General features: G+C 47.1%; 1 protein-coding gene across 4 annotated transcripts in view; it reads left to right on the top strand.

Moving 5' to 3' along the window:
• KIF26A (kinesin family member 26A) overlaps positions 1 to 18,532 on the top strand; it is a 159,416-nt gene that overhangs the window by 131,723 nt on the left and 9,161 nt on the right. For all 4 annotated transcript variants that reach the window (XM_077923545.1, XM_077923551.1, XM_077923557.1 and 1 more), the window contains exons 6-12: positions 6,819 to 7,028; positions 9,455 to 9,548; positions 11,546 to 11,808; positions 12,078 to 12,261; positions 12,772 to 12,931; positions 13,916 to 14,078; positions 15,132 to 18,465. In XM_077923545.1, coding sequence (XP_077779671.1) covers positions 6,819 to 7,028; positions 9,455 to 9,548; positions 11,546 to 11,808; positions 12,078 to 12,261; positions 12,772 to 12,931; positions 13,916 to 14,078; positions 15,132 to 18,465 — 4,408 coding nt within the window. The remainder of the gene's footprint in view (positions 1 to 6,818; positions 7,029 to 9,454; positions 9,549 to 11,545; positions 11,809 to 12,077; positions 12,262 to 12,771; positions 12,932 to 13,915; positions 14,079 to 15,131; positions 18,466 to 18,532) is intronic.

Raw genomic sequence — 18,532 nt, 5'->3', positions numbered from 1 at the left:
TTCCCTGACTCCTGCTATATGTTGACAACCAGATCAATGAGAGAAAAGGACATTCCCAGGATATCTTCCTTCCATCCACTGCATTGACATTTAAATGAACACCCATTGTTAACAGTTAGTTACCAGGTACACCCTGAACCCTCCTGCCCATCCAGTTCCAGGAACTTTCCAAATTATTTACTCACATGAAAACCCCTGTCCCTTGAAGCCTTTTCAGCATATGCAATTATCTTCTTCTTCTTCTTCTTCTTCTTCTTCTTCTTCTTCTTCTTCTTCTTCTTCTTCTTCTTCTTCTTCTCTCTCTTTAACCAAACAGACTTGGAATTTAATAGGATTTCCCTTAGTAATTTTACTGACCCCCCCTCCCCCTCCCCCCAGACTGGCTCAAATATATAAATCTGGGAAGTTCAGCAGTTTAATGTTAACCTACAGTGTACAAAACCCACATGAATTACAGAGGCAGTTAATTAGCAAGATAGTTGTGTGATTTGCATAATACAGACGGCTTCATGAATAAAGACAAGCATCCGCTCTTATGAGGATGCTTAGTGGGGCTGCCTTGCGTGCGTTTGTTTTAGGGTAATTTGCAGAAATTACAACTTGGTTCTTAGCAGAAAGCCTTCCAAAGAAACAGGCTAGTTGAAATTGCACGGCCAATGTGGATTTAGATCTTTGAAAGTCACGTCTGCCATCTTGCCCCTTGCCCTGTTGCAGCAAAAGAGAAGGAAGTAGTCCTATTAATGGGCGGGGACCACTTTTTCCAAACAGGGCCCGATTCAAGAGTGATCATCCCCACATGAGCCTCACTGATCGGTGAGCAGTCTTTTTTCACCTGATGGCAGGAATGGGTCCAACTCCTGCTGCACTGCAAATGAGCACTTGGCCTAGAGCGTGTTCCCAGTTATTCCTTTGCAGGGCGGTTTGTGTTTGGTGCTGTTTCAGTTCGGCGCCGAATACAAGTTGTGCTGCTTTCGGCCGGATATCAGTCCCACTTGGGTGCTCTGATATCTGCCGAAAGCAGTGCGCTTTGCATTCGACAGCAGATCGAAACAGCACTGTATGCCAGCCACAGCTGAAAACAACCAGGACCACACTCCTAAGGCTTCAGGAGTACAGCTGTAGCTTTACCTGCCCCACACCTGATGTCACATGTCAGGTGAGTGTCAGGTGGGTGTGGCCTGGCCAGAATGGCCTTGCGGGCCAAATTGGGAGGCCTTAATGGGTACATGGAACAGAGGTCTCCCACCAGCGGAATGGTGTCAGCGATATACAGTGTTAGAAGTCCTTCTTTCTGACATCTCAGTTTAGTCATTTGGTGACTTACTACTTTGTGTGACACAGAGGCGCCACCTCTGGCTTACCTGCCCTAAATGCCTACAATACATTTGGTATCAGGAAAGATGGTATCTCAGGCTTGAGTTTGCAGGGCGAGGGACCAATAAATAGCTTGCAAACAGGCTCTCCCAGTTTCCTCACTTGCTGCTAACACCAGTTAGCTTTTATGTATATTGCCCTGCAAGTTTTATATTGAAGAGCAACACAGAAGTCTAAACCAAAAACTAGCAAACCAGACTGGTTCTCCACTAGCTTGCGTTCAGCTCTTGTCAAACAGTACAACAGAGCTTTAACTGCAGTTATGTACAGTCATGTAGACTTCATTTTTGCTAGGGATGAGGACTGATGGGTTAAGCCAAAAGGCACATCTGATTTAGGTCCTTTTTTAAAAAGGCAGAAAGAAGGGAACTGAAAGCCAAGGAATATTCAAGTGTGACGGAAAAGGTCACCATATGTTTCTCTTCAGATTTTAATGTTTGTCAAATGCACAGATGGAAAATATAGATATATATGGTATACAAATGCATGCTCTGAACAAATTTCGGCAGACATCTTCAATATCTTTCTGTGACCGCGATGGTGTGAATGAAATCATTTTGCAGTTCTCCAGCCCTGTGGTCTCCAACATGGTGTTCTTCAGATGTCATTGGACTGCAGTTCCCAGCAGCTGCAGCCAGAAAGGCCTGTGGTCAGGGATGATGGGAGTTGTAGTCCAACACCTTCTGGAGGTCATAACATTGATTACCCTTGCCCTAGCTCTTCAAAAAGAGTGCGTGGCTAAGTAGCCTTATCCTCTATGAATTTGTTCTATCCACATGCGGCTCATCCACCTGGGAAGGTAGCCCCATCTAGGAGAAAGAAAACCCTTTCAAAGCAGCCAAAGTTGGTGGCCATCACTGCCTCTTGTTTCATTATTTCGGAAAGTAACTTTTGGGGAATGTTTTGAATTCTTCGCACATGTGTACACCAGAAGCCAATTCAAACTCATTTTCAGTGTTTCTGTGCAAAGTCCTCAATTCTCTCGCTCTCAGATGAGGTCACTTGTTCTTGTTGCACAGGAGAAAGAAATATGTTTTTAAAAAACGCTTAATTAAGGGAATAAAAGCATTTGAATACATGGCAGGTGTTTTCATCCCCTTAAATTTGTTCAGTCATCAGTGTGCATAACTGAGATTGCATACTTGTGAGAGGAGAGGGGAAGGGCAAGGCACAATGAATTATGAAAATTAGGGGCTCGGTGTCAGGATGATGATGACGCGTCCTGTTTTTACTCCTCGAAATTGCTAGCTTTCTGCCGCTGACTTTGCAAGTGTATAGCTTTTTCTCAGCTCCCCTGGATGCGGGTGGTGATGTCCTCAGGCGTTCAAGTCTGGGCTTTTCCTCTTGTTCTTGTTGACTGGGCAGGTTGTGGCCTCTAGGGGAATCACCTTTATCCCTAGAGCGATGAATTGTGATTGAAACACTTTCATCGCCCCCATGTTTATGGGCCTGTAAGTCTCTTAAAAAAAGAAGTTTTCCCCTTGAGATGTCCTTTTGATCTCCTCACCTGCTTTCCTCCACCCCTTCTCATGGCCTCACATCTCCCTGCAGAGAGCTCGAGGCACCCCCAGGAAAATAGAGACAATGCCTTACACCCACAAAACCATGGATTCTGCTGCCTTTTGTAGTTGTCTGGCTTCTTCCATGTTGCTTTGTCTGAGAGACACAATAGAGAGCGGATAGGAATTAGGGGAAGAACAGCAGTTAGTTACCTGAGTGCTCACTGGAAGGACAGAACGTGAAGCTGAGGCTCCAATACTTTGGCCACCTCATGAGAAGAGAAGACTCCCTGGAAAAGACCCTGATGTTGGGAAAGATGGAGGGCACAAGGAGAAGGGAACGACAGAGGACGAGATGGTTGGACAGTGTTCTCGAAGCTAGCAGCATGAGTTTGACCAAACTGCGGGAGGCAGTGGAAGACAGGAGTGCCTGGCGTGCTCTGGTCCATGGGGTCATGAAGAGTCGGACACGACTAAACAACAACAGACTCCTACGGAATATGTTGGCCTGGTTTTTTTCCTCTTATTCGCTTGGAATTTATTAAGATTATGATTATAATTTCTGTTTCTGTTTACAGGCCTAACATAAGAGTATATGAGCCGTCATGGGAAGACATATTTTAGACTCTGGGTGTGAAAAGAGTCAGCCTTGGCTTACATCCTTTCGTATAGCCAAGTGATTGTTTTTAAGACACTACAGCAAATTGCTGCTGTTGAAGGTAACAGTCTTCTTAAGGTCAGGATGGAAATGTGATTACCTTAGCCACCATCCCACACTAACTGTAAAACTCAGTGCAGATAAACACAGCTTACCGGTGTATTTGAAGAGCCAGTGTGGTGTAGTGGGAGAGCCAGCATAGTGTAGTGGTTAAGAGCAGTGGACTCGTAATCTGGTGAACCAGGTTTGCATCTCCGCTCCTCCACATGCAGCTGCTGGGTGACCTTGGGCCAGTCACACTTCTCTGAAGTCTCTTAGCCGTACTTACCTGACACAGAGTGTTTGTTGTGGGGGAGGAAGGAAAAGGAGATTGTTAGCCGCTTGGAGACTCCTTAGGGTAGTTATAAAGTGGGATATCAAATCCAAACTACTACTACTACTACTACTACTATTCTTCTTCTTCTTCTTCTTCTTCTTCTTCTTCTTCTTCTTCTTCTTCTATGACGTGTGCTTGCAGTTTCCTTCTAATTCGGTGCGTTTTTGAAGTGGTGTCCTCTTCTTCATATATTTTTGCACAGAGAGGAGTGTTTTCCCGCCCTCTTGGCGATATGTCAAGGTCGGAGGAAGCTCTCTAGCATGCATACACTGCTAGGAGCTTCACACAGCCTTGAATGTGTCACCTACAATACACTCCCCCCCCCCTTTGAAGCAACTGTTTCTTTTATTTTAAGGTTCACTTATTTTCTAGGACTGTCTTTTCATATTCATATCAGCCTAGGCGCTGGGGGAGGCGGAGAAGGGAAAGAAAGCCAAACAGCAGAAGAATAAGAGGACCACTTTGCAGAGCTAACGTGTTTGAGTGATGTTGCGTTCCTGAGAGCAACATATATTTTTTTTCCTAGCCAAGGAGGCCTCAGTAGATATTTAACCTCTTTGTTATTTGGAAGAAAGATGTACAGTGCTGCGTGCAAAGGAATATTTCTTGAGATGGATAAAATAAGCAGTTATATCTGGGCACAGCATAGCGCTCTGAACTGGTGCCCCTTTTAGAATAGAGGGGAAGGGGGAAGCTAGAATGTGTGGGTGCTTTGGAGTTCCTGTTTACCCAAGGAAGCAGTTGGATCAGGGCAACTGCAGAGGAGATGAGCAGGGCTGGGCGATATATCACTATATTGTCCAAAACGGGTTTGAAGTCCATATTGTGATATCAGTTTCATAATTTTTGACCTGGCAATGTATCAAGAACTTTGTGTGTGTGTGTGTGTGTGTGATGCGTGATGCAAAAATCACAATGTGGGGAAAACCATAAAGCCAGCCAATGTCTCTGCATAGCTCCATTATTATTTCAGACATCGTATATCGCAGTGTTTAGCTGGTGATATATCGCAATGTTGAAAACCTGATACTGCCCAGCCCTAGAGATGAGTTGGAGGGGTAACGGCTATCGCAGATGCTACCAAGACTGTAGGCTAGTAGTTCACACTTGCATTTGCACAACTTAATTTCTCCCTGCTTGACAACCATGTGCTTTTAAATGATTGGCAGCTGAGTGTGTGAAGGCTCCACGGAAAAGCACGGCATTTGAAATGATGTCAGTGCTCTACATACAAGGTTATTTCCCTGTTGCCCCATTCATTCTTGCAAGCCAACACTTGTCACAGTCTACAGATGATAAATACGCGAACCTCCCTCCATGCTGTTACTCAGGGGAAGGGCCATAGAACATAACAGCGTTTCTTGTGCTAGTCCACAGGCCATAGCAGAAGATAGCTCTGTGGTAGAGCATATGCTTTGCATTCAGAAGGTCCCAGGTTCAATATCCGGCAACTCTAGCCAGAGCTGGAAAAGAACCCTGTCAAAAAGCCAATTCCAAGTGGCATAGACAGCGCTATGCTGGGTGGACCAAGCAGCGTTAGAAACTTAAGATATACTGTATAATCTAGGTGCCAAATGGCTCCTTAAACCAGGGTTACAGTCACCAAAACTGAATGCCTAGTTGTCATTTTGGGGCAGATGGCTTGAAAGCCATATTTTTCAATACAACTTTTGAGTTCTTGAAATTCATTCCAGTTGTGTAGATAAGATACAACAGATAGAATTCTACTGGATGTGTTGTTAGTGTGTGAAAACAGTCCAGATCCAAGGTTCGCCAGGCATGGACCTCCAGATGGTGGAGATATCAGGCGCCATTCTGGTGCCCTGGCATCTTCACTTGGTCGCAAGTGGTCAATAGCCAGGTGCAAAATGCGTTTGGCACCCAGTGAATTTCGAACGCTGACCAACAGTCTGACTTCACTATAAGACCATTTCCTGTATGGGTGGTGAAATTGTTGTTGTTGTTTAGTTGTTTAGTCGTGTCTGACTCTTCGTGACCCCATGGACCAGAGCACGGCAGGCACTCCTGTCTTCCACTGCCTCCCGCAGTTTGGTCAGACTCATGTTTGTAGCTTCGAGAACACTGTCCAACCATCTCGTCCTCTGTCGTCCCCTTCTCCTTGTGCCCTCCATCTTTCCCAACATCAGGGTCTTTTCCAGGGAGCCTTCTCTTCTCATGGGGTGGCCAAAGCATTGGAGCCTCAGCTTCAGGATCTGTCCTTCCAGTGAGCACTCAGGGCTGATTTCCTTCAGAATGGATAGGTTTGTTCTTTCAGTCCATGGGACTCTCAAGAGTCTCCTACAGCACCATAATTCAAAAGCATCAATTCTTCGGTGATCAGCCTTCTTTCTGGTCCAGCTCTCACTTCCATACATCACTCCTGGGAAAACCATAGCTTGAACTATACAGTGGTACCTCAGGCTACATACGCTTCAGGTTACAGACTCCGCTAACCCAGAAATAGTGCTTCAGGTTAAGAACTTTGCTTCAGGATGAGAACAGAAATCGTGCTCCGGCGGCGCAGCGGCAGCAGGAGGCCCCATTAGCTAAGTGGTGCTTCAGGTTAAGAACAGTTTCAGGTTAAGTACGGACCTCCGGAACGAATTAAGTACTTAACCCGAGGTACCATTGTACGGACCTTTGTTGGCATGGTGGTGTCTCTGCTTTTTAAGATGCTGCCTAGGTTTGTCATTGCTTTTCTCCCAAGATGCAGGCGTATTTTAATTTCGTGACTGCTGTCACCATCTTCATTGATCATGGAGCCCAAGAAATTAAAATCTCTCACTGCCTCCATTTCTTCGCCTTCTATTTGCCAGGACGTTATGGGCCAAGTGGTCATGATCTTAAGTCTGAGCTCAGTTTTCGTTTGGAGTTAGAAGAATTAAACCCATGCATTTTTGACGACTTGCAGGTAAAAGTGATGGTGAGAATTTGCCCGTCTCAAGGAACACATGACACATCGGAATCCATGTCATTTTTGAAAGTGGACCCGCGGAAAAAGCAGATCACACTTTATGACCCATCTACCAGCAGCCTTTCCAATGCTGGCCACCGAAGAGGAGCAGTAGCCGTCCCAAAGATGTTTGCCTTTGATGCTGTATTCCCCCAGGATGCTTCCCAGGTACCAGAACTGAGGATATAATGCTAATAATTTGGGTCGCTGCCGTGGCATTTTAATTTCAGCAGGAGAATTCTTCGCAGCTTTTAGGATGAATTCCCCTCCCCCTTTGAATTAGTTGGTTTAATTACTGGGAAGGCATGCTAATTAATAGTCAGTTTGCAAGGTCTCACGCTGTTTTAATTTAGCCCAGATGTGAAATTAAGAAGCAATATCTGTGGAGATAATTCTGCTCTATGAATACTTCCCTGCTGTACTTCCTTGTGTTATTTAAAGCAACACACAGACACACACACACAACCTGTGAATTGCAGTGGCACAGTTCACAATCACATGCCTCTCTAAGCCTCAGGTTCGGGAGACCATTTATAGATATTTTAGGAGGTATTCCACATCTATCACATCTTCAGGTGTTTAGCTGAGAAGGACACAACAGAGCAGTGGTTTTTATGCTGTGTTTTAAGGGTGTGGAGCATGTGAATTCCTAACCATGAAGATCACGGTTTCCAAACTTCAAACACTTTAGCAACACATAGCTCCAAAGCAATATGCTGGTATTCTAACCCTTTCACTCCATCACTGTTCCTATTGTCCTCCATAAGTTGCAGGGGTAACTGACAGCCTGTTGTACTCACATTGGTTCCCCACAACAATTTGAAACCTTCATCTCCCAGGGTTATTGTCACGGTATTATTTGTGCAAACCACAGTTTCCCCAACTCTGATGCATGGCAAACTGTGATTTGCTCAAACCAGGAAGTTAGGCTGGGCATCAGGGTGCACATGCAAGGGGAGGGAGGAGGTGGTGCATGAACCCTTGGCCCCAAGTAACTTGGCATTGTCATCCACTTGATTAAGCAGAAGAAGAAGAAAGTGGAATTGGACTAAGGCAGGAATCCCCAAACTCAGCCCTCCAGATGTTTTGGGACTACAACGTCTATCATCCCTAGCTAACAGGACCAGTGGTCAGGGATGGTGGGAATTGTAGTCCCAAAACATCTGGAGGGTCGAGTTTGGGGATGCCTGGACTAAGGAAATGTGTGGGTGTCTGACAGAAGTAGGTTGAGACTAGGGGTAATGGGCCTTCCTCCTCTGCAAATCTCCCTCTGCAGGTTCCATGTATGCCAATGTCTCTTTCATAGCCATGGAGACCAGAAAAGAAGCACGTATAAGCTTGAATTAATTTTTTGAATTTGGGATTTGAACGGTGCAAAAAGATTATACTGTAGACTTCTGATTTCTGTCAGTTTCAAAGCTCTGTCAAAACCTCACTTTTTCAAAATGTTAAGCATTTGGCAAGCTTTAGTGTTTGACAGACATCAAAGTAGAGCATCTAGTTCTACCTTGTTATTTGATATCCTGACACGCAAATGGATTGGAAATGCAAGGCAACCCAAACTTCTCTGGAAGGCTGGAAGTAATGCAAAATGTGCTATAAAGTAGAAGCCAGAATGCAGTAAGAGAGCAAGTGTGAGTTGACTTGCACTTCTTTCCCCTGTGCCCCTGTCTTGTTTGAACTGGTGAGGTATTCATTTCTGCCACGAGGGGATAGCACGCTCCCTTCCCATATTGCTCACAAGTTTCCTAAGTTGCTTGGAAAGTTTTCTGTCTAGCAACCAACTAAGTTCAAATAATAGCAGGTGGCAACCAGTGCTTCACACACGCAACATATTGGGGTTTTCATTTCCTGTTCTCTGTCTGCACACCCCCAAAATCTGCTCTGGAGGGGGTCCTAACCATCCAAAACTTACTTGAAGGTGCATGGTTGTGGGGCTGGAGGGGACAGAAGAGGAGGCTGTGTTGTGTTGGTTATGGACCAATAGTAAGAATATTTTTGGGGGGTGTGGGAACATGACACAAACATCTTCCCCTGTAGACAAGACCCAAAAGTGTATGGGAAGTTTGCACAAGTAACTCATGCTTCCTCTTTCTCATTATTTCCGTGCATTTTCCAAAATGCTTCCCCCCACCACGGGTTCCAATGGTTATAGTTCCCATAGCTAAGATATAACAAGAGAACTTTCAAAATTTTAATTTGAAGCTCCGGAATCCGTCCGCCCATCCCCCCGCCTTCCTTAAGCCAATGTCTGGTGGAGCTCCTTAGCAGTGAAGCTGCTGCTTATTACTAGGAATGCATGGATGAGATATTATATTAGCCCTACGCTTCGATGGAGAGCATCTCCTTTGTTACCGAGGTCATAAAATTGATACTCCATGGGAGCTGGGATAATGGGATACGAAACTATTGTGGGCTTAGATAGTAGCTTTTATTAGAGGGGGCGAAAATGAGATATAGACACTAAAATAATACGACTAATGCCGTGAAATGCGCAACAACATTGTGTTTGGGTTTTTTTCCCTCGTGTCAAAGGCATGGGAAAGCACATGCCGATTACATGCTCCGTGACGGGTTTCCAACTTCCCTTCTAGGCTGAGGTTTGTTCCGGAACAGTCGCAGAAGTAATCCAGTCTGTCGTGAACGGTGCAGATGGCTGCATCTTTTGCTTTGGCCATGTCAAGCTTGGTGAGCTCCCAAATTCATTACAGTTAATTACTATGTCAGTCTGGTAATTACATGCTGTCAGCCCTTGGAACAATAAACCTGGAGTATATGAATAGATTAGAATTTCTTTTTAATTAGCTTTGCAAACTTCTCCTGCTTTATTTTTGCATTGGGACCTTAAGGTCCCCCCCCCCCACTTTTTCTTTCAATCCATTGGTTGGGGGGGGGGTAGAGGGAAAATTTAGCCGCACACACACAGAAACATACACACTCGTTGCTTCAGGAACAGCTCTTTTTTCTTTTTTTGGTAGGGAAAGGTGTGACAAAAATCAAAAGATCCATAAGGCTTCAAGAAATTAATTGGCTGGGGGCGGGGAGGGGAAAGTTAGCCAAGACTGGGAGAAATTAATTGAGTTTAATACCTAAGGATTAATAATGACATACCCGAAAGGTACTTTTTACATCTGTTCTCTCCCACTGTCTGTGTGTTTGGAGTTATCTGTAATCCAAGGCAGAGTGGCCCAACCTTTTATACCAAGTGGGCCACAAGAGTACTTTTAACTTGGAACCAGTGGACTGCACACTGTCTTGTCATGCACACGTGAGGTTGGAGGGAAGTGAGGCCAAAATTTGACACCCCCTGCCCAGCCCTCAGGCTGCCTGCCCAAAGCTGGCTAAACTAGGCGCCTAGCTTTAGGAAGGAGGTGCAAGGCTCTGGCAGCGTCCTAGAGCCTTGCACACCCTTCTCAAAAAACAGGCAAAGCACCAACTAGCCTTTGGGAAGGAAAGGAAAGCACTCTTGGACCCTGTCAGGGTGCACAGGGGCCTCTAATGTTGCCAAAGACAACCAAAAAAGGCTTTGAGGGCCGCACATTGGACCACCCTGATATAAGGGCATGTTCTAAGAGGGATATTTTTTTCTGATCCCTGAAAGACAGATAGTTTCTTCTTACGGCTGACTGCCAATCTCTCAGCTGCAGAGAGCTGCATGGGCGATATAGTTATGGGTTGTGGAGTTCACGGTCAACCCCCAATCACCACAAAGCGGAGAAATACTTCAGACTCTTAGCTTCCACTTCCAGGTTCAATGAGGGGAAAGTTATTTCACCTCACAGTGTCCCTTGAGGCATCTTGAGTGATGTCACCTCTTCTCTGCCCCATAAGCACAGTAATTGACGGGATGGGCAGTTGTGTTAAAGGCAGGCAGCCATCTTTCCCTTGAGGGCGGACTTCCAGGGGCTGCATGCCAGGGGTCAGCAGGGCCTGAGGTAAAAGCGGGTAAAACAAATGAGGGGAGTCCTAACTTATGTATAGTTGGCGACATTTCAGTCAGTCGTAAGTTTCTTCACACAGACACATGAATGCATGTCCAGCTCTGAGGGCCTTCTGGCGGTTCCCTCACTGCGAGAAGTGAGGTTACAGGGAACCAGGCAGAGGGCCTTCTCGGTAGTGGCGCCCGCCCTGTGGAAACCCTCCCATCAGATGTCAAGGAAATAAACAACTACTTGACTTTTAGAAGACATCTGAAGGCAGCCCTGTTTAGAGAAGTTTTTAATGTTTGATGTTTTATTTTGTTTTTAATATTCTGTTGGGAGGTGCCCAGAGTGGCTGGGGAAACCCAGCCAGATGGGCAGGGTATAAATAATATATTATTATTATTATTATTATTATTATTATTATTATTATTATTATTATTATTATTATCTCTGTCCGTCCACTCTGGGTGCAGAGGAAGGCTAGTGAGGTGTGTGGCCTGGGTAGAGTCTTAATGGGTGAACAGAGGCCTGGCATTTGGCCCCTGGGACTAAGGTTCTCTATGCCATGAGCCACACAGGAAGCGCAACACAGGAACCTACAGAGACAAAGAGAGGCAAAATGGAGAACATCCCTCCCCTACTTCTTTCTCTTCAGTAAGAAGAACAGTGCTGATGCGCACACCCGTTGCCTTCCAGAGCAAGACAGCACCGGGGCTACTGCTGTGTGCTTGATGATGATAAAATTTCCGCTTCCCCTTCCAGGCAAATCCTACACCATGATTGGAAAGGATAACTCCACCCAAAGTCTCGGCATTGTTCCCTGTGCCATCTCGTGGCTCTTCAAGCTAATCAATGAGCGGAAGGAGAAGACCGGCACTCGTTTCTCCATTCGAGTGTCTGCTGTGGAGATCAGTGGGAAAGATGAAAACCTTCAGGATTTGTTAGCTGAAGTAGCCACCGGCAGCCTGCAGGACGGGCAGTCCCCAGGGGTCTACCTGCGCGAGGATCCGATATGCGGAACTCAGGTAGGTGATCTCAGGGCAGTTTTGAAATTCTGGTTTGCCCTTGTTCCCTGGTTTATTTATATAAATGTTTTTAAGAATTCCTTTCATCTGACAACAATTCTCACCAATTTTAAAGAGGATACTTTTTAATTGCTTTCCCCCCATTTTTAATCCCTAATCCCAGAGTGTACATATTTGCTTCCGTTAGCACCCTTGAGGCTTGCTCTGTTCAGAGAGGGGGGGGATCAGTTACCCCGTCTTAATTAGTCGTTTTCTTGTTTATATTCCAGCTTCAAAATCAAAGCGAGTTAAGGGCCCCAACAGCAGAGAAGGCTGCTTTCTTCCTCGACGCAGCCCTGGCAGCCAGGAGTACGAGCAAACCCGAGTGCAACGAAGAGGATCGGAGGAATTCGCACATGCTCTTCACCCTCCACATCTATCAGTATCGCATGGAGAAAGGAGGAAAAGGCGGAAGTACGTTGATCTGTCTCACATTTAATTCGTACTGCCTTCGCTTATTTTAGAAGAGTGAATCCATGTGGAACCGGGTTAATATTAGCCAATAATTCATTTTGCTGGTTGGGGCAATTGTACGCCTTTGCAGACAGTCCCATCTGCTTGGCCAATGGGATTTTGAAGGAAGTTCTATCCCTTTCTTTCAACAAGCTCTTCCCTTTGACATATCCTTGCGCCTTTTCAAGTTGGTTCATGCTGCATGAAAGTAAGCTGAGTTCTTCAGGAGCCATGACTTAAATACCGACTGCCCCTAGAATTTGGTGCATTGGTCAGCTAATTCCGCCTGTTCACTGAAGCTTTACATCCATCCACCCATCACCATTTAATTCCATGACGGATGGCCATCTGTCATGGATGCTTCAGCTGAGATTCCTGCATTGTGGGGGGTTGGACTAGATGATTCTCTGCCATTCCAGCCAGGGTTGGATCAGCGAGCGTTGTGTAAGTGGTGTTGCTGTTGCTTTTCAGTGTCAGGCGGACGCAGCCGTTTACATCTCATTGACCTGGGAAGCTGTGAGAAGGTTCTAAGCAAGAGTCGAGATGGAGGGGGCTCCTTCTGCCTGTCTCTGTCTGCCTTGGGCAGTGTCATTCTGGCCTTAATCAATGATGCCAAACATGTGCCCTACAAGTAAGTTCTACCCATGTGAGACTTGTGGCCTCTGACCTGATTTTCAGATTGCTTTTCAAAGCCTTATCACCTACCTATAGTCCAGGTCAGATGGTGCCTTAAAGGTGTTACACTGTTGGACGTTACAGCCCCAGATTTAATTACTTCCTTCTCCAAGCAATCAGAAAGGATTCCGCTGTGTCCGGATAATGTCCACATGTAGCTGCTTCCTGTTAGTTCTTTCCCCCGACCCCCCAAGAAAGCCTTTCCCCCAAGTCTCTTGTAAGGCCAGCGTTGTTTTGTTCCTTTTAGTATGAAAGCAGTGTGAAAATAGCACCAGTCTTAACAAAGAATGGGAAAAATTCATAATTTATCTTGGAGACCGCTAGAAGCAAATGAAAACATTAGCAGGCTTACAATAACGCTTGTAATGTAGCAAGTACTATGAAGACAATGGAGTTATACAAAATACAGATTATTGGGAAAGATGCAGTAGAAAAGGTTTAACAATAGGACCCATGGAGGGGAGGTGGGAAGTCAAGAGATTTGGAGGAATCTGTAAATGTGGATGTGTATGATTGTATTGTTACAGTTTTATACTTGTAAAACCAAATAAAAATTATTTCAAAGAAGGGAAAAAAGAGAATAGCACAATAAGGCGCCTGCTATTTTTATTTTATTGCAAAATTGGGCTGGATTGCTTTCTTCTCCTTGAAGGTTATACGTGAGCATGAGATGGCTCATGCATGGAAAATCTCACACTCGCATATAACCTTAGAAAACAAACACAAGTGAATAAACTACAAGTGGTGCTTAGAAAGCCTAAGGACAGAATTGTAAGTTATTATAGACACTGAGCCGTTGCACTCAGGTCCTGCTTAAAGGCTTCCTATAGCAGCTGGTTGGCCATTGTAAAAGGATAGGGTGCTGGACTAGACAGGCCTTTGGTCTGCTCCAGAAAAGCTTTTCTCGTGTTCTCAGTTGTGTTTCTCTCGTGTTCCCCAGGGACAACAAACTGACCATGCTGCTGAGAGAATCGCTTGGGAACATCAACTGCAGGACGACCATGCTAGCTCACATATCGGATTCCCCGGCTAATTATGCAGAAAGTCTCACAACAATCCAGCTTGCCTCCCGTATCCATAGGATGAGGAAGAAGAAATCCAAGGTTGGTGCGCAAAACCAGCGAAGCAAGAGTTCTCTCAGCTCTACCCCAGAATTCCTAAACCTGGGTCCCTGTGTGTTAGACTGCAGGTCCCATTTCCCCTGACTATTGGCTTAGCTTGCTAAGGATGATGGGATTTGTAGTCCAACAACTTCTGGAGACCAAGGGTTGAAGAACAGTGTGGTAGATTATATAAGTCTAGGTTGCCATACTTGACCCAGGGATAATGCCTGCTGTTTTACACCTCTAAAGAGTGGAGATGGCTTGTGGCAGCAGCATGCCCTGAGTCTGTCTCAAGCATTAACTCATGTATCTTACTTGCCTGATACAAGCTGCAAAGCAACAAGTGCTTTTTTATTTTTTTAAAATGTAGTAACTCAGTGACTGTCCCATTACACCCAGCAATAAAATCCCCCCTCAGAAGGTAGCAGCACAGAAGCAAATCGGATATTGGGCTGCATATGCAGATGCTATGAAATGCTCCCCACTGAATTTTGCCGTCCCTTTTGTAGGCAGTAGGGCAGGAGGTGGGTGCATTTGAGGGCTTTTCAAAGGGATGGAAAACTTTACCGTCACTTCTGCTGCCAGGAGGCTGCCTCTAATATCCCCTGAAGTTCCCTCAGTATTCTATCCATAAGCTGCCTTGAGTCCTGGTCTGGGGAAAAGGCAGACTGTAAATAATAACAATAGGATACTACAAGATGATATAGCATCATAATCAGAGAACCTCTTAGTTAACACAACAACAACAAACCAGAAGTTACCAGGATCGGTGCTCTTGCTGAGGCAAAACAAAGCTGAGGGCCTTTTCAGTTGTGGGCGGCTACAGTTTCTGCGTTGCATGAATGGACCAAGTGCTCTAAATCTGTTGCAAGGAGCCAAACAAATTTTCTGTAGCGTGATTATTTATAAATGTTGCTCATAATTATAGCAGAGAATAAGATTTGGGGCGTGGAACTGCAAATGCCACTGGGTGGGAGGGATATACCTGCCTCTCACCCTACTTCATGCATTTAATGCGAAAAAATGCATTTTATTGTTCTGTGCAATTGACAGTATGCATCCAGCTCTTCTGGAGGAGAAAGCTCATGTGAAGAGGGCCACATACGAAGACCTCCTCACCTGAGGCCATTTCATCCAAGGACTGTGGCTCTTGACCCTGACATTCCTGTGCTGAACCTTTCCAACGAGACCGATTATTCCTCAAGCAGCGAACAGTCCTGCGACACAGTCATCTACGTGGGTCCCAACGGTGCAGCTTTGTCGGACCGGGAGCTGACAGATAACGAAGGCCCCCCAGAGTTTGTTCCCATCATCCCTTCTCTGAACAAGAAAAGAAACAAGGACACCCCTGGCCTCGCAAAGAGCTCCGACAAAGACCTTTTTAAGTGCAACACTTTCGCAGAGCTGCAGGAGCGGCTAGAATGCATCGACGGAAGCGAAGAGCCTGCCAAGTTCCTTGGCGGGGAAGCCCCCGGCACGTCTTGCAGCGGCACCGTCCCAGCGAGTACAGAAAGCGAACAGTCCAAACCAAAACCACCATCTCCTCCTGGGGGGTTTAAAAAACCAGCCTTACAGGAAACGGGGCCTCCCAAGAAAGGACACAGCCTTTACTTCCAGCGCAATGGCAGCTGCCCTGAGAAGAAGGCCTCTCCTGCGAAGATGGAACACGCCAAACAGCAAGCCAAGGCTGAAGGCAAGAGAGCGGACTCGGACGGAGAGAAGGAGGACTCCTATAAGTTGCCGGCGTGTAATACCACTAAGGATCAAGAGCCAAGCCAAGCCGTCGCTGAGCCGGTTGTCAAAGAGAAATCTTTGTATGCCAAGAGGCCGTTGCCCAGCCCTGCACCCCCACCCCCTCAGCAGCAGCAGGAGTCTCCAGTGAGGACCAAGCAAACGTACCTGAAGTTTGACCACTGTAACGCAATCAGGACGCCGCCCGTGGGAATGAGCAAGCAAGTGGCTAGCGAATCTGAATCTAACCCTGAAGGAAGCACATTTTCGGCAACCAGCAACACAGAGCACCAAGGAGATGGCATAGAGGTCCATAGGTTCCGGTCATCTTTCCGAAGCAAGTGCTTCGACCGCGATATCCTGACGACGACGGTGACGTTGCAGCAGCCCGTGGAGCTCAACGGCGAGGATGAGCTTGTCTTCACGGTTGTTGAGGAGTTGTCCATCAGTGGGATCTTGGATAACGGGAGGCCTGCCAGCATCATCAGCTTCAACAGCGACTGTTCCCTGCAGGCCCTTGCCTCTGGATCCAGGCCAGTTAGTATCATCAGCAGTATAAATGATGAGTTTGATGCTTATACCTCCCAGGCAAGTGCCACCGGTGTCAACATTGATATCGTCGTGCCTTTTGCTGAAGACCCGTTCTCGAGCAGTAGCAGACGTTCCTCCATCAGCTCGTGGCTAAGCGAAGTGAGCATCTGTACGATTGAGAGCGATGGCTGCCGGTCCGGCGATGGTTTCCTTGCTCAGTCCTCTTACAGCTGCAGCAAGTCTGAGGAGCCCTTTATCATGGGTTCTCCCAACGCTCCTGTTCCCTTGCAAGCCGCCCTAAATGACAGCGGCTTCTGCTTTTCGGAGCCGGAGAGCAAGAGCATGATTTCCATCAGAGCATCTCCAGATGTCAACAGGAGTCCTCAGAATTGCGACGTAACCAAAGCATCTCAGACAGAAAGTGCTCTTTGCATCACCGACCAGCCAGCATACGCTAAGCCTTCCAGCTCTCAAAACACAATGGTGATAGAAACGATACACTCCAGTCTTCCCCGGAGAACAAAAGCTACCTCATCCCCAACCCACAACAACAACAACAGCACCCTCAGCTGTAAGGAACTGCAGAAACCGCGTGTGATGTTTGAAGACCCCTGGCTGGTTCGTACAGGTGATCATTTGGAAGCAGACTCGCTGATATCTCCAAACTCCCCCATGTTCAGCGCTGAGAAGCAGTCGGCGAAGACTGCCCAACATTTAGATGGCTCAGCTAGGCCAACAAAATCCCAGACAATGCTTGCTTGTTCACAGAGGGTTGTCGATGGTTGTGAAATGGCCTGCAAAACGCCCAGCGGAGCGGCTAAAAAACCCGATGGCGTCACAAAAATGCCACAGCTCAGGAGAGGCGCTACAACACTGGGTGTGGTTCCTGTGTCGCACAGCAGCGGTGCAGCTGCAGAAGCTATGAGCAGGGGAAGTTGTGAAGCTGTTTTTGCCACCGGAAGCCTGAAAAGGAAAACCCTACAGCAAAAATCCAGTATGTTGCCCAGGCCAAGTGGGACAATACCTCCAGCACCCCCCGTGCGTAAATCAAGCCTTGAGCAGAAAAATGGTGGGATACCGAACGGCGGGGGGAAGTCCTCAGGACTGGACCTTGCGAGGGCCACTACATCGAAGAACGAGGACGAGTTCGATTTGCGATTGAGAGCTGGGTTGTGCGCTACCGAAAACAGTGGCGGCAGAGGCAACCTCAAGGCAGACCACTCCTTGCCCAAAGCGACCTCTAGTTTGAAGGCAAAGGCATCCAAAAATGAAGCTGTCCATCGATACGGGAGCCACATGTCCCTCGAGAGGTGCGATAGCCTGACTTCGGTCGGATCGAAAGCCAACCTGAGTAGAGAAAATGGCAGCATTGGGAATGGCAGGAATGGTCGGATGGTTCCAAGGCTTGGAGTTCCCCCTGTCCCTTCTGGCTTGACGTCGCCTCTGTCGCTCACCACTCCTTTGCCCGGCAAAAACAGCCAGGCCAAAGGTGCCGCAAGCCAGAAGACTCCAGCCAACGGGAATAAGAGCCGCAGCCTTTCAGCCAGTGGGTCCAAGTCTTTGAGCTCCTCTGTGAAATCGTTGGCTCCGTCCGTTGGGAAGACCTCTGGCATCCCCTTGAGTGGGAAAGCCGTGCCGCGGTCTCTGCAAGGCGCAAGCAGCAAGCCTGGTCGAGGAACCATCATGGGGACCAAGCAGGCCATCAGGGCAGCCAACAGCCGTGTGAACGAGCTGGCGTCGGGCAGTTCGGTCAAGATGAGCCACTTCCGGGTGTCGACGGACTCCGACAGCGGCAACGACAGCGGGATTAATCTGAGCGACGAGAAGTCGCAGGTCCCGGTGCTGCCGTCTCCGTACAGCAAGATAACTGCCCCAAGGCGGCCTCAGCGCTACAGCAGCGGGCACGGGAGCGACAACAGCAGCGTCCTGAGTGGGGAGCTACCCCCAGCAATGGGCCGGACGGCTCTTTTCTACCACAGTGGCGGCAGCAGCGGCTACGAAAGCATGATCCGTGACAGCGAAGCCACCGGCAGTGCATCCTCGGCGCACGATTCCATGAGCGAAAGTGGCATGTCTTCGCCTGGTCGCATGAGAAGTTTGAAATCCCCAAAGAAAAGATCAACAGGTAAGGAAAGGAGTTTTGGGGGGACGGACACGCAACTATTCTAATGTGAGCATTCCCATTTCCTTGG

This window comes from Podarcis muralis, chromosome 1, assembly GCF_964188315.1.
Source record: "Podarcis muralis chromosome 1, rPodMur119.hap1.1, whole genome shotgun sequence".
In the NCBI taxonomy this organism is placed as follows: Eukaryota; Metazoa; Chordata; class Lepidosauria; order Squamata; family Lacertidae; genus Podarcis; species Podarcis muralis.
The sequence above is the reverse complement of the archived record's forward strand: the minus strand, read 5'-3'. Positions and strand labels throughout refer to the sequence as shown.